This window comes from Anabrus simplex, chromosome 2 (assembly GCF_040414725.1).
Source record: "Anabrus simplex isolate iqAnaSimp1 chromosome 2, ASM4041472v1, whole genome shotgun sequence".
In the NCBI taxonomy this organism is placed as follows: Eukaryota; Metazoa; Arthropoda; class Insecta; order Orthoptera; family Tettigoniidae; genus Anabrus; species Anabrus simplex.
Window position 1 is genome coordinate 662173197 of NC_090266.1, and position 15835 is coordinate 662189031.

At 43.0% G+C, this 15835-nt stretch overlaps 1 protein-coding gene across 3 annotated transcripts in view; it reads left to right on the plus strand.

The window, feature by feature from the left end:
* LOC136864335 (inactive phospholipase C-like protein 2) overlaps positions 1-15835 on the plus strand; it is a 786053-nt gene that overhangs the window by 438217 nt on the left and 332001 nt on the right. For all 3 annotated transcript variants that reach the window (XM_067141176.2, XM_067141177.2, XM_067141178.2), the window contains exon 4: positions 2098-2273. In XM_067141176.2, coding sequence (XP_066997277.1) covers positions 2098-2273 — 176 coding nt within the window. The remainder of the gene's footprint in view (positions 1-2097; positions 2274-15835) is intronic.

The window sequence follows — 15835 nt, forward strand, 5'->3', positions numbered from 1 at the left end:
TTATCACATCCTATGCACATCAAAACTGTAAAGTTAACGCTGGAACTGTAGTACAAATCCGTGCAAAATGGCACGTTACCTTATTTTCGGCATTCGTGTTACTGTAAAGTTGTAGATACATTGGAATATTTTTCAGCTGCAAAGCATATGCAATCAAGATCATATTTTCAGAAAAACTTTTGCTATGTTTGCTTATTTTGGTGTGCAACAATTTTAAAAAATGAACTATGTCAAGTCAAAATACAGATCCCGTTTTTCTAATGAACTTCTCATGGTGCAGCCGAAAATAGCTTTTACTGAAATAAACCCTCCTTTTAGCGAAATAACTGCAAAGTGTAAAAGTTATTTAACTAAAAGTAAAATATTTTAATTTATTGTTCGTTTACTGTAGTCTCAAGTACACACACGCTGTAATCAGTATTTGTCTAAGAATTAACCCTCAAGGAGTCGCTCACTCATCTGAAACGTTAGTAGTCGCGCGGGGTGTTGACAACACCCCAACTATCATTTCACAATACAACGTACCAGGTACGTAAAGACTTTTTTCTCCAAAAATGTATTTTATTATGTGTAGTATAGGTTTACAAACGAGACTAGCATATGAAAATCATGAAATGCGCAATATTCATCTACAAAAATCCAAGCATACGAAAATATTGACATTTTTAATAAATTTCAGCATTTCGGTACAAAACAAATTAATGCAAGTATATTTTTGAATTATACTCAATGTTTCTGTTATCAGATTGAAGTATAAAGACATGTAAGAATACATTCAACATAACACAAGGTCAGAAAATGGGTCTGTATCACTTTATGGTTCACCTGAATGTTGGTAATATTTTTTCACACATATTCCTCATGTTTCAGGCACATCATTCTACAACAGTGATCACAGTACGATTTAGTCTTTACATCTTTGTTTCTGGGGCATACTGTGCACCGTGATTGTATCGGAGCTCGTTCTAGGATGTTTGTAGTCTTACTGGGGTCATCGGCACCAGTTAGTTTTTCCGCTTTTCCCCCGAATGGTTTTCGGCAGGCTTTCGGTATAGACGCTTTTATGCATTGTGGAATTCGCTAATTCCCTTCCAATTTTACGCACATCATCCACGAGTAGCGAAAAACACTCGAGCACTGACTGAACACTTTTAGCATGGGTCTTGACACCAGGGAAATGTAATACTATGTTTTTTTGACGCATCCTAACGTTCCTTGGAGGGGATCTTTCTTTCACTTAGTCTGTTTATATTTACCCAAGTAATGATTTCCTCCTTCATGGTGAACTGAATCATTATCACTCTGTCCCTCATTATCTACTTCACTATCAGTCTCTGTATCACTGCCTTGGATAAGTTCCTCACAATTGTCGCTTTCTTCTGGATCTGACTTATCGAAATCTTCTTCATAACTTTCATCTTCTCCTAAAACTTCGCGTATTCTAGCCTCCTGTCGTTTATAGCTACACATTTTCACAGAAAATGGGACTATCAGCCCTAAAGCGAGAACTGAGTACTGAGCGGGAAATGTTACGATAGTGGTCGCGTGGGGGTATGGCGACACCCCACGTGTGAAGGAAGAGCGCTAAAGCCTGTCACAGCAATTCTAATTATAAGCACTCGCCCAACACTTCATGGTGAAGGTCACTTTGAGAGGTATAAGGGATTACAGCACGCTAAACGAAGTCGATCGCAAGATTTCGCCTACAAAATGAACGTGGGGTGTTGTCAACACCCCGCGCGACTCTTTGAGGGTTAACAATCGCCATTGTTCTCATTGTCCGTTTGTTCCTTCATCTACCAGTTCTTTCCGAACTACATGATGTATACTGGATTTGCGGGTTGCTTATCAAGTGGTTCAAGACTTGCTTATTTATGGTTGAAGTGGTTCTAGTGTACTAGCCCAGCATTCTGTTCGAGAAATCTCTCTTGGATACTATTTCTTAACTTTTGTTCGTTTTGACACTACTGTGATAGTCACCCTTAATGCGTGGAGCTTGTGAGTCACAGATTAACAAGTGTTTCTGAATTTGATGCCTGTTAAAATACTGTTAAATGTTTCACATGTTAAATTTCATAAAATGAATATATTCCACAGCTCCTGATGGACTCGAAGAGAAGCAGGCTCTCAGGGAGCGCTGGTTGCAAGAGATGTTTGATCAGGCGACTACTGATGACTCGGGATGTCTGGATCAGTGCTCGGCTATTGACTTACTTCAGAAACTAAGTGGAAGTGGGCAAGTCAACGTTGTTCGAGTTCGACAGAAACTGGCGGTAAGTTCCTCAATACTTACGTTAATTATCAACAATGTATTTCTGTAATTTATCTGTAAATAAAATATCATAGAGAATGTCTTGAGCAACTATACCGAACAGTTAAAGAAAAGTGTGTAAGAAGCTGCTGACATTCCGTCCCATATTTTTCCCTTAATAGATTTGGTAAATACTAAACCCTAGGGTGTAAAGTTTTGTCAGGAGAGGGTTTTCAGATCTGCCTCCGTAATAGTGAGAGCATTCGTACCATGACAATACTAGGCAGCCATAGTTCAGTGGTTCCATTCGCTACCGCAACGACACTCGACGAATGTCCTAACTCTAGATTGCACTCATACCTTTCTCTACCTTCTCTCCTTGAATATTGATAGGGAACATTGTTGTAAGTGCCAGGCCACTTGTAACAATCACGGTTCCAAGTCTCTCCAGGAATGCTTATTTATTTATTTATTTATTTATTTATTTATTTATTTATTTATTTATTTATTTATTTATTTATTTATTTATTTATTTATTTATTTATTTATTTATTTATTTATTTATTTATTTATTCACGAAGCACAAGATACAGCTACACTGAGCAAATTTCACTTGCACTATCAACAGACTATTTAACAAACGTAAACTTTCATAATAAAATATAACAAACATAACAAAATATAACAAGATCAGGTGCACAGCCTACTAATAACAACTGTCCAAATCGAAAACCATGAGAATGTCCATGTTCATAGCCAAGTCGTCGTGGGTCAAGATGGCGGTATAATCCCTTCTTATCAACTTATCTTTAAGAGACTATTTACACACCTCTCGAATACACTTTCATTTGATGCTATATCAAGCTCTTGTCTCCTATTAATATTGTTAAAGAGTGTTGGGAGGCGGATTAGGAAAGATCGTTAAAGTATTGAGTGCTGAGTGTGGGGAATGTGGTTCTGGTGGAGCGGGAAGGAACACGGAGAGAAAAGAGTGAGACAAGATGTTCCGAGCGGTAATGTCCATTTAAGATATCGTGGAAGAAACTCAGGTCAGCTACCTGTCGCCTGATGTGCAGCAGTGACATATTAATTGCCATTAATACCTGCTGCGTAGACAGACATCTGAGCTTGGGGTTTCTGTTCCTTACAATTGCAGCAAAGAAGGGCACTGCTCTGTCTAACTGCTTAGTATTGGAGGGGAAGGCTGTTGTCCAAATCGGAGAGCAGTAGTTTAAGAGAGGTTGAATGATTGTGAGGAAGAAGTGACGAAGAGCAATGGGGTCAGAAATTTCCGTGAAGCGATAGAGAATGCCTAGTAATTTCATAGCCTTGGTTGGATATGTTTCTATGTGAGTCTTAAATTGTAATTTTGTATCGAATATTACACCTAGGTCACGCTGTTGCGTAACTACGGTGATGGGCTTGTCGAGTAGGTAATATGATGTCGGTAGAGGAGATTTACGTAGTGGTATGGTCATATGGCTTCATTTTTGTGGATTGGGGATAAGTTTCCAAGTACGGCACCAGTTCGAGAGGGCATTAAGTGAGGACTGTAGCGGAGCTGCATCTGCTGGATTCCTGATCTCCCTAAATATCTTGCAGCGTCAGCAAAGAGTAGGGTATTGGCTGTTTCGTTGAGTTCGGACGGCAGATCGTCCATAAACAAAGAAAACAGCAAGGGGCCAAGAGTACTGCCTTGTGGGACACCGGAGGTGACTGGTAACCATGAGGATGAAGTGCCTGATATTACCACTCTCTGCCAACGGTTATGTAGGAAGCAAGCAAGAAGGGTCAGAAGACTGCCATGTATATTAAACCGTTCGGAGAGTTTATGGAGCAACAGAGTATGGTCTACAGAATCAAAAGCTTTCGAAATATCTACGTAGCAGACATCCAGCTGTGATTTAGCTGCTATGGCGTGTGATGCAAAGCTATGCAGAGTGGCCAGGTTTGTAAGACAAGAGCCACCTGGTAGAAAACCATGCTGCTTGGTTGAGATATACGGCAAAGTGAATGAGAGGAGACGCTGGTGTATAATTTTTTCAAAGATAAGGGATAGTATGGGGAGAATAGAAATTGGTCGGTAAGATGAAACATTAAATTTGTTGCCTGATTTGAGAAGTGGAACAATATTTGCCTGTTTCCAGGTAATAGGAAAATAGCCCGCGGCAAAACATCTGTAAAATAATTTAGAGAGAGGGACGCAAAGAGTGCTGGCAGTATTTTTTAGGAAAAGAGGACCTATAGTGTCGGCACCGGTAGCTTTGTTGGTATGAAGAGTTTGAAGAAGGTTATGAACTTCACTTGGTGTGGTAGTTATGCTTGATAGGGTTCTGTTTGAAGCTGTACCAACGGGAGGGAGCGGCTGGTTTTGTAAGGGAGGGGAGAAGTTGGAGAACAAATACCTGTTGAACAGTTCATTGCGATCGGTGCCGTCTGCCGTTGCATCGTTGTGGTTCACGCTGACAGGAATGCGTTCCGTCCTTCTCCGTGTGTTGATGAGACTCCAGTAGCGCTTGGGATTGCTGCAGACGTTTTCAGTGCCAGTGTCTACGTGTTTTGTAGTCTCTTCTGACCGTAAACCTCGCGTGGCGGCGGAGTTTAACGAAGGCATTGTGAGTGTGTGGGTTAGGGAAGTCTTTCCACAGGCGCCAAGCTCTCTTCTTATTAAATAGTATCAGTCTGGTCTCTTGTGATATCCAGTGTTGATATTTGCTGGTAGTAGCCCGTTGTGCAGGTACGAAGTCTTTAATTGCAGCTTGCAGCCAGTCGTACAGCAGGTCAAGAGCCGATTCGATATCAGCTATTTCGAGCAGACTCCAGGGAAGGCATTCCAGGGCACGACACATTGCAGGCCAGTCGGCACGGCGCCAGATGTAGGTAGGGCGGTAGGATGTCCTGCTTTGAGGCGGGGTGGGGAAGGAGGAATGTAGCATCGAGAGACTGGTGGTCGCACAGGAAGAGGTTTCTGCCTGGGGTTATTGTTTTAAGTTCTAATGAGGAGAGTATGAAATCCAGGGTGTTAGGTCCACGGGTTGGGTACATATTAAACTGTTTCAGTCCGAGGCCATTAATAAAACTGTCTATAAAGTATGTGTCACAGTTGTGAGCTGACAGTCCGGTAGTTGGAGATGACCATTTTATAGACAGGTTAAAGTCGCCCATTAAAATTACTTCACCATGAGGGAGAGCTGCAATGACTGAGTCCAGGCACTGTTCAAGGTCACAGAATGGGCTGTTTGGTGGTCTGTAGTAACATCCCACAAGTACAGGGCGTCGAGGAAAGAGTAGCTCCACCCACACTAACTCACAGTTCCGTTCGAGATCTGTCCTTCGTTTACACGGTAACGCACTGTTCACTGCTAGCATCACTCCACCACCTACAGTAGCGCGATCACGACGGAATATGCTGTAATTAGCACTGAGTGGTAGTTCACTGTCACTATTCCACGAGAGCCATGTTTCAGTATGTCCGATGACGTCAACTTCTCTTAAGTCTGGCAGGGATAGTTCACAATCAGACAGCTTGTTGTTTAGGCTTTGCACATTCTGACAATAGATGTTTATGTCTGTTTTCTTTTCACAAGTGGTGGGACCGGGGTTTAAGTGGACATCTCCAGCCAGTAGTAGGAGGCAAAGCAAGCCCCTAATCGCTGAGCGACCAGGCCTAGGCTTGTTCGGCTCAGAGCTAGTAGGGAGGCGCCTATAAGTCTGGAAAATGGCGCATCCAGTCAGAGAGAATGCCGGAATGTAGTAGTTTCTCTCTGCTAGTAGCCATGCGAAAGGAGAACTCACTTTTTCACTTGCACACACCGATTCCTTAACTCGAATAGACCCGTGCAGAGAACCGTAAAGCGCAACAACTCTGATTATTACCACACAAACTGCAGCAGCACTAAGCTTGCGCGTGTCTACTCTAGCCACCATCTTGACGGAAAATGTTGGAGAGTATATTGTTGCACGTGCCAGGCCACTTGTAACTTTCATGGCCCCAAGTCTCTCCAGAAATGTTGGAGTACATTGTTGGGTGTGCCAGGCCACTCGTAACAATCATGGCTCCAAGTCTCTCCAGGAACATTAGAGAATACATTGTTGTATGTGCCAGGCCACTCGTAACAATCATGGCTCCAAGTCTCTCCAGGAACATTAGAGAATACATTGTTGTATGTGCCAGGCCACTTGTAACAATCATGGCTCCAAGTCTCTCCAGAAATGATAGAGTACAGTGTTGGGTGTGTCAGGCCACTTGCAACAATCATGGCTCCAAGTCTCTCCAGGAACATTAGATAATATATTGTTGTATGTGCCAGGCCACTTGTAATAATCATGGCTCCAAGTGTCTCCAGGAACATTAGAGAGTATATTGTTGTACGTGCCAGGCCACTTGTAACAATCATGGCCCCAAGTCTCTCCAGGTATGTTAGAATATATTGTTGTATGTGCCAGTCCACTCCTTCTCACCAGGAATGTTGGAGAGTACGTTGTTTTATGTGTCAGGCCACTATAACAATCACAGCCTCCCTTTCCAGTAATGTTGCAGAGTACATTGTTGTATGTACCAAGCCACTTCTAACAATCATACCTCTAAGTCTGTTAAGTAATATCGGAGAGTACATTGTTGTATGTGCCAGGCACTATAACATGGTCCATTTTGTCTCCAAGAATGTTTGAGAGTACGTTGTTGTATAAGCCAGGCCACTATAACAATCATAACCCACCTTCTCTCCAGGAATGTCTGAGAGTACGTTGTAGTATATGCCTGGCTACCAGTGGCGGCTCGTGGATATCAGCAGTGGGGGGCGCGCCTTAGTTTCATAATTCCATAATATATCTCAAGTTATTCAAACCATGTTATCAAGATACACACTTCGAACACCATACGGTGCAATGCATATGCAATTATTTTGATTATTATTATTATTATTATTATTATTATTATTATTATTATTATTATTATTATTATTATTATTATTATTATTATTATTAACATTTGCCTGTTCTTGTTCACGATCAAATTATGTTTACGAATAGTTTCACTGTACTGATCACTCAAACAAGACATGACATTGACTTTACCAAGCATTTCAGAGTCCATGGTACTATTGATATCACCCGTGTGGTGATCCATTTATCTCCTTTCCTAGAACGGGAGAATAGCAGGCAAGGAATGCAGTAAAAGTTTTCTGAGATATCACTTCCACATATCCGCGTGTTCTTGTTATATACGTCAGGAGAATTAATTTGTCTTTGAAAAGCCCTATTTTCATTTTCCTTGGTCTCCGATTTTTTCAACGAGAAGTCTGGTGTCGGCCTACCACACTCCTTCAGTTCGACTTTCTTTTCGATAGAAAGAGAAGGAAACGTTAGTTCTTTAATGTTCGATGGTAATCAAACTGTACGAAATGCAAACATAACACTACGCCTACATATAAATCACAACCTCTCTCCTAATTTCACCTCGTCACGTCACCTCACGAGATCATTCCTAAACACACAGCTAAACATCGCGCTCTCCAGTGAGTATGGCCAACATGAGTCAAGTGCGAGGAGACAGTAGTTACAGTCGTTACTCGTTTCGTTAGTTAATCCTAAAAATTACAAGACTATTTTAAATATATACCGGCACATTTAACTCAGGCAAGTGCCTCAGTAAAATAGTTCCTAGTTTTAGGAGAGAAATGGCACAAACTGAACCCTGCTAAATACCAATCAAATCAGCAGTATTTCGGGTAGGTTGGCTGCAACGATAGGCCGCGGCAGAAACGCGCCGGAATCTCCGTTAGAACAGCACATCTCTACTGTGTCTCTGATTGGCTCCCTCAAGGCCAGTCGAGCGAGACTCGGAGTATTTGGTCCGCTATGAGAGAGCGCCCTCCTGCGCAGGGCCAGCAACACATCGGGCCGCAGTACAGTACAACTCGCGCCCTTGATAGTAATAGTAAAATATTTCCCTTGTTAACATTTAAGATTAAAATTCCCTAATTTAACGGAACCCCGTGGGGGGGCGCGCGCCTTAGCGCCTCCCAAACGAGCCGCCACTGCTGGCTACTATAACAATCATAGCCCATCTTCTCTCCAGATTTGTTTGAGAGTACGTTGTTGTATAAGCCAGGCCACTATAACAATCATAGCCCATCTTCTCTCCAGGAATGTCTGAGAGAACGTTGTAACATATGCCTGGCTACTATAACAATCATAGCCCGTCTTCTCTCCAGGAATGTCTGAGAGTACGTTGTTGTATATGCCTGGCTACTATAACAATCATAGCTCATCTTCTCTCCAGATTTGTTTGAGAGTACGTTGTTGTATAAGCCAGGCCACTATAACAATCATAGCCCATCTTCTCTCCACGAATGTTTGAGAGTACTGTACCTTTCCCTGTCCTCAATTTGCCTAGCTCAGCGGAGACGCTGCATAGTACGTTCGGCCATAAAAGTATGGATCGGAAGGTATATCTCAAATTAACTTGAAATCATACGACAGGTTCTAGAATACATTATTCTTAAATGAGAACCCGAAGAAAAATATGGTGGAAAAGTTTATTAATAATAAGCATAGTGAAAGAATGATAATCTTCTGAAATGAAACAAAAATAAATTACAAAAATATTATGATAACATTTGCCTTCACAATTTTAAATAGAAACACGGGTCTCGAATCCTAATTACAATTATTATTATTATTATTATTATTATTATTATTATTATTATTATTATTATTATTATTATTATTATTATTGTGGAATACGGTGGTTTTTTGACGTACGATTCAAATAAATTAAACTGCGCATGGCACGTAGTCTCGATCTGAGTCGTCTCTTTACGTGAAATATAATTATAGATTCGCACATCTCTGCTTGATTAAACAAATCCGAACTAGTCGGTAAACAAATATAATGAACACTTGCTTGGGACTGGCATATACCCCCAAAAGGACACTGAATTTACAAACACAGGATCCGCCCGGAACTAAGTGTTGAGGGAACAGAATCTCGCAGTCTCAAAATCAGCACGTGCTGTAAATCCCTTGATCAACAATGCATACAATAACAATGGACAAAAACACATCGGACAAGTACACACAAGGTCAAAATAAACACACCCTGAAAAAACCCAGATATATATACAATGGACGTCATCGTCTGGGATCCTTGGTCTCGAACGCAAGGGCTCTAGGGCTCTGGATGTCAACTGCCATGTATTACGCACGGCGGGTAATTGCCGGCTAAGCTTAGCAACACCTGGTCAGCTGTGGAGAGAAATTGAATAGCGACATATTTTTACACGCAAACAGAACTAACCTGCCTTGGTCTGGATAACGGGTTTGTGTGTACACCCAGTTCATTCATTGCGGCTCAGTCAGCCAAAATCGAGAGTCTTTACCTGCGTTGGAGCAACAAACATTTCTCCTCTCGGCTTTCAAACCCATTCTCGTCTTTCAGCACATTGTCAGAGAGGCGGGTCTCTGAGCTAAATTTGCATCTCATCATGACACATCGAACTGTGTCCCAATATTATCCCGCAATCAGGCCTCACATCAGCCTGTACTCAAATACATAATTCCCATCTCCCATGAGGATAGCATGCTCTCTTTACTGCTCCCAATGTCTCGCATCTAGAATACACAAGTTCGAATCGAGGCTCTCTCTTGCCTAATTGTCGCATCTAAGCCTCCTCGGGCTGCTTTCACACGTCTCACTGCGGAATCACACACACATATCTCGGCTCTTTCCGGCCACGCATCTATCCTCTCTAAGTTCTCATCCCAAACACGGTTACGGATTAGTCTGTTGAGGTATCATATAAAAGACCCTCTCTAAATTACAAGCTGAAAAACATGCCCCATGCCTAATCATGCACAACCTAAAGCTGTTAACTATGTCGTCTTCGATACCGGGTTCCCCACTCGAATCTCTATAGGTATGTTGACCTCCAACTCATTTTGAAGACTCTGACGTCAACATAGCCCTCGCGTCCATGCATGGCGGATAAGAAATCCACATTACAACGTAATAACCACTAAACTATCATTCCCCTCATACCATCTAAAGCAAAGCTAATGAAACACATGGCTGGTGCATGCCATCAGCCCCAATCTATTACTTAATGTAGACGTGAAATAAACATGGCTATGGAACTAAAATGCCTTTGCTGGCAGCACCTGGTGTTTAGAGTGCACTATGTCTTCTGGTATGGGCTAGAGCAATTTTGTTACTTTCATTGATCTGTCTCTATCTTATCCTTGGCTTTGACAATGTGAAACTGACTGAGGTATGAGCGATGCTAGTAATGCCATTCCTTTTGCGGCGAGTCCCTGCTGTGAATTGTGTGAAAATGTTGCTCGTAGGATCGGCTGGTGCATGCATTTCCCGATTACTGGATACTGGCCGCACTTAAGCGACTGCAGCTATCGAGCTCGGTACTATAACAATCATTTCCCATCTTCTCTCCAGGAATTGTTGAGAGTACGTTGTTGTTTGTGCCATGCCACTTGTAAAAATCATAGCACCAAGTCTGTCCATGAATGCTATACCGTTGTACACCAATGAGCCATTGTATAACGATTATCCCAACCCGGGAATATTTAGTGAACCCAGAATGGGAAAATAACACGTGACATGCTGGTAGCATGGTATATGTATGTATATAGCCTAGAGCAGATCTACATCTATTTGTAGTAGTAGTAGTAGTGTCTCCATCGTCAGAATGGGGAAAGCGGCCGATCTCTCCGCGTTGATGGAGGGCAATTATTGATAGCACGGTGCTTTGGTACCAGCATCTCCGAAACGGCGTGGCTTGTGGGATAACGCGAGGCCACAGTTCGAGAAATCGCCAACAAGTACAGTGGCGAAGACCAGGCAAATATTTCCCAGCACACGGTTCATCGAACACTGCTGCGCATGGGACTGCACAGGTGACGACCTTCTCGTACCTCATTGCTGACTGCATTTCACCGATAGCAGCACATGAAGTGGGTACAAAATCATCTTCACTGGACTGTGGATGCTTGGTCAGATGAATCCAGATTCCTAGTTCATCAAGTCGACGGCCGATTTCCATCGGAAGATATCGCACGTGGTTGCACGGTTGGGCGGAGACAGGCTAGTGGAGGAGAAAGGAAGTGTGATCATCTGGGCGATAATAATACTCCTTTGGCCTCAGCTACCGTGTGCAGACATTTCAATTTGACTCCATGTGGCTGCCTGCTCGTCAAGTTCGACGTTACGTTTTACTCTAGGCCCACTAGATGACAGACCGAGTAAACCAACACTCTCTTGGGTGTCTATGGCTGAGATTTAATGAATTTTGTCGGTTAAACGCCATATGTGTCACCAGAGATATTTCACATGCCGACATCGTACGACATGGAGTGTCGAATGGACTTTTCCCGTCCTTCAAAAATCCGACTACCTCTGCCGGGTTTGAATCCGCTGTCTTGGGATCCGGAGGCTCACACTCTACCACTGATCAACAAAGTCAGCTATCTGGGCGATGTTTTCATGGGACACACTGGGGCCCATTATTCCGGTACACCAATCCCTAGCAGCTATCTGTTATCTGGACGTCAGTGGGAACCAGATCCATCCGTTTATGTCAACAGTGTTCCCTGGTGGTGACGACCACTCCCAGCAGGCCAATGCGCTATGCCACACTGCCAGAATTGTGAAGTACTCATTCGAGGAACATGATAGTGAATTTGCATTAATTACGTGGCCTCTAAATAGTCCCGATATTAACCCCATTGTACATACGGGGTTCGACTTGGAAAAGCGGGTTCGTTGTACATCACCACCACCCAGCAGTGTATGCCAACTGGACGAACTGCTATTGCGCCTGTGGTACCATATACCCCGGGATAGCTTCCACCACCTCGTTGAATAGATGCCTCAGCGGGCAAAGGGTGTTCCTACATCGTGTCAGGTAGATGGTTATATTATAATCTCACATTGGTGTATGTGCCAGGATAAGGCAACAGTCATACATGCAAGTAACTACTGTACAATGACACACAGTTTCACAGGTTATCTAGCAATAGGGCTATTAAGATGTGTAAATACACAATCCCCTTTGCAATAACGAGCAAAAGGAACTTTCTCAGCTTCTGTGTTTTACCTAGTACTGGCCTCATCAGCCACACAGTCGGGAGTAGCACGGCACATGCTGCTGATCATGGAAAGAGATGGTTCAGAAATCAACCACTACTCATGCTCGAGATGCCTTTCAGTAGTTTCACGTTGTAGCTCTAGGAAAATACTACATGGGATACAGCCTTTCTCCGCTTCCTTCCAAAAGACCCTTTACATACACGGACACACACACAAATGTACCCTTGTTGTGCTATAACTATTGACATCGTGATCGTAGCCACGGAACCTCCAGGACTATACGGAATTCGAAACTTTGGGATGTGAGTTTTCGTTTCGAAAATCCACCGAGCTCGATAGGTGCAGTCGCTTTAAGTGCGACCAGTATCCAGTATTCGGCAGTTAGTGGGTGCGAACCCCACTATCGGAAGCCAGAAGGTGGTTTACCGTGTTTTCCTCTTTTCACACCAGGCAAAATACTGGAGCTGTACCTTAATTAAGGCTATGGGCGCTTCCTTCCTGCTCCTAGCCCTTTCCCGTCCCATCGTCACCATAACACCTATCTGTGTTGGTACGACATAAAGCAACTTGAAAAAAATCAAAAATCCCACATGTACTGGCCGGAATTCGAATTGCGGCCACCTGTGTGAAAAGCTAGTGACCATGTCAATCGGCTACCGCGTCCCCATTCCTAATCCTAGATAAAAAGACTAAAATAGCCTACATACCAGAATAATGTCTATACATTTTCACCCTAACATAATAAGACCGGTAGTTTTATGACTGCTCTTGCGGGCCAAGTTGAAAACATATCGAACGGATGCGGTTTCCCACCGTTGACTAGATCATATATCGATAAAGATTTTGATGTATGGAATATTAATTTTTAATTCAATAAATCACCAAGGCAGTCACCCAGGTGGAAAATTCCCTATTACTTGTTTTCCTAGTCTTTTCTGAAATGGTTTCAAAGAATTTTGAAATTTATCATACACTTCCTTTGGTAAATTTTTACAATCCCTAACTCCACTTCCTATAAACGAATATTTTCCCCAATTCGTCCTCTTGAATTCCAACGTTATCATTATTGTGATCTTTTTCTACTTTTAAAGCCCCACTCAAACGTTTTCGTCTACTAATGTCATTCCATGTCGCCTTTCCACTAAAAGCTCAGAACATACCGTTCAGTCGCGCAACTTGTCTTCTTTCTCCCTATTCTTCCCAGCCCAAACTTCGCAACATTTTGGTAGCGCTACTCTTTAGTCAGAAATTACCCAGAACAAACCGAGCTGCTTTTATTGGGATTTCCATTTCCATTTATCGAATTAAGTAATCCTGGTGAGGGTCCCATATATTGGAACCACACACTAGTAATGATCTAACCTTATCCTTTACATCCTTACTACAAATCCCAAATCCCATTGATGAAAGGGAGCCGAGTAAGGCCTTTTCAGTGAAGCAAGTGGAGAAAATGTGATCATCCTAAACCATCAACGACAGACCCGAAGTATACCGGATGGTTCACCAGCCCCTTGCGATTTAGTTTTATGCATCCCGCCGCGTTTACTACAATTCTGAAATACATCAGCCCCTCACCCTAAACTGCGGTAATATAATGAGATGTGTGGTTACGGGCTAGAAACCAGCGGGAATCGTAAGCGCCTTTATTAATTCATTGTGAACACCACTTATGAACCCGTAAACCGAGCGCAGATAAGAAGAATATGTACTTTACAACAGCAAATGCACACACTGACCAGGAACAGGTACTGTATAGGCTAGAAACTGCGCGCTGCATGCCAAGCCTCGCAATAGCTCACTTGGCAGGGGCGCGGTGGGATTTGTGATAGTGGACGGTGCTCGGTGTTTCGAATCCCACGCATGTATTATTTCTTTTACAGCTAGTTGACTGGGATGTGGCAAGGTTGCATACTTTATAGTTTTCTCAGACTGATTTATTTATTTGGCCTTGAAAAGGGTCATTGGTATGGTGGCACATGGTATGGAGCTAGGTTGGAAGAGGTTAGGAAACATGTGACAGGATTTCAGTTACCTACGTCTTTTAACGCAGCACCTGCTCGAACTGACGACCTCCTTGTTAGATACAGAGCTGCACGCGACGTTATAAGGATAGTCTGGCATGTTGCAACATATATGGAGTAACAGATAGGTATGCTTCGGTGATGAGCTATCTAAGGTGACCAGGAATGCTCGGCTCCTTTGCATACACCGGTTGATTTACATGGTCCCGCGGAAAAAATCCAGGGGCGTAAGATCGGGCGATCTGACTGGCCAGGGGAAAGGTCCTCCGCTCCCTATCCATTCATCGGGATACGTCGCATGGATATGGTTCCGGACGACCACTGTCGCTTGCGATCGAGTTCTGTGATGATCAAACCACATCCTGCAGCGGTCAAGGAGTGGCACATATTCCAAGTACGGTGGTAGGTCATCTTGGAGAAACCGCAGATAGCGTTCTCCTGTCAGAGCTCCCTCAAAGAAACGGAGACAAATGAGGTGCTCGTCCACAATGCTATCACCATACGTTCACCCCCCACCCCCTGTACCTGAAAAGCTGCCTGTGGTACCCAATGGGGATTATCCACACTCCAGTAATGCATATTGTGTCGATTCAGGGTTCCATTGTTGTGGAACAACGCTTCGTCCGTAAATAAGATGGTCGCTAAGAAGGTACGATCAGTATTCACATACTCGTCGCTGGAATACATCACTAGGCAGAGACTGAGCTCTGTGTTGTGTTTAGTAATGTAGTGACTTGCCCCCAAAAAGGGGAGTTCACGCAGCTACATACTTACCTACCATCGCGTGTTGTTATCGTTTCAATAGGGCACACTTTGCCCTACCTGCGGTCTACGAAGCTTGGAACGTGTACAACGTAGCTAACTGTTTGCATGTGTCCTAGCCACAGACCTTCACCTCCTCTTCCTCGTCCAACCTAGCTCAGTACCCTATGCCACGATACATACGAACCGTTACAGGGCCAAATAAAAATATCAGTCTGTGCAAGCTCTCAAGTACGCAAACTTACCACATCCCAGGCAATTGGCGGCAAAATAAAAAGTACTTGCGTGGGATTTGAACCTTCGGGCACCGCGTCCCTGCCAAGTGAGCTATTGCGAGGGTTGACATGCAGTGTGCACTTTCCAGCCTATACAATACCTGCCCCTAGTCTGTCTGTACACCTCCTGTTGTAAGGTACTTGTTCCAGGGTTTAGGCTGATGTGCCCATTTTACGGGTTTTCATTCGAGGTACCCATAATGAACCACGCGGTATGTAGAAGAATTATTGAGTATAAAAATCTCTATATTCACAGTTCAGGACGGTGTATGCCTATCTTAAATGTATTCGTGTTATAGTTTTCTGTAAAAAGTAACATGAAATTAGAAAAAAATAATTTTAGATTAATCACACAATCGTTATGGAAATAAATTGCTTATTCAACTCAGAGATCCTATTAAGATAAAATAATGTATATATT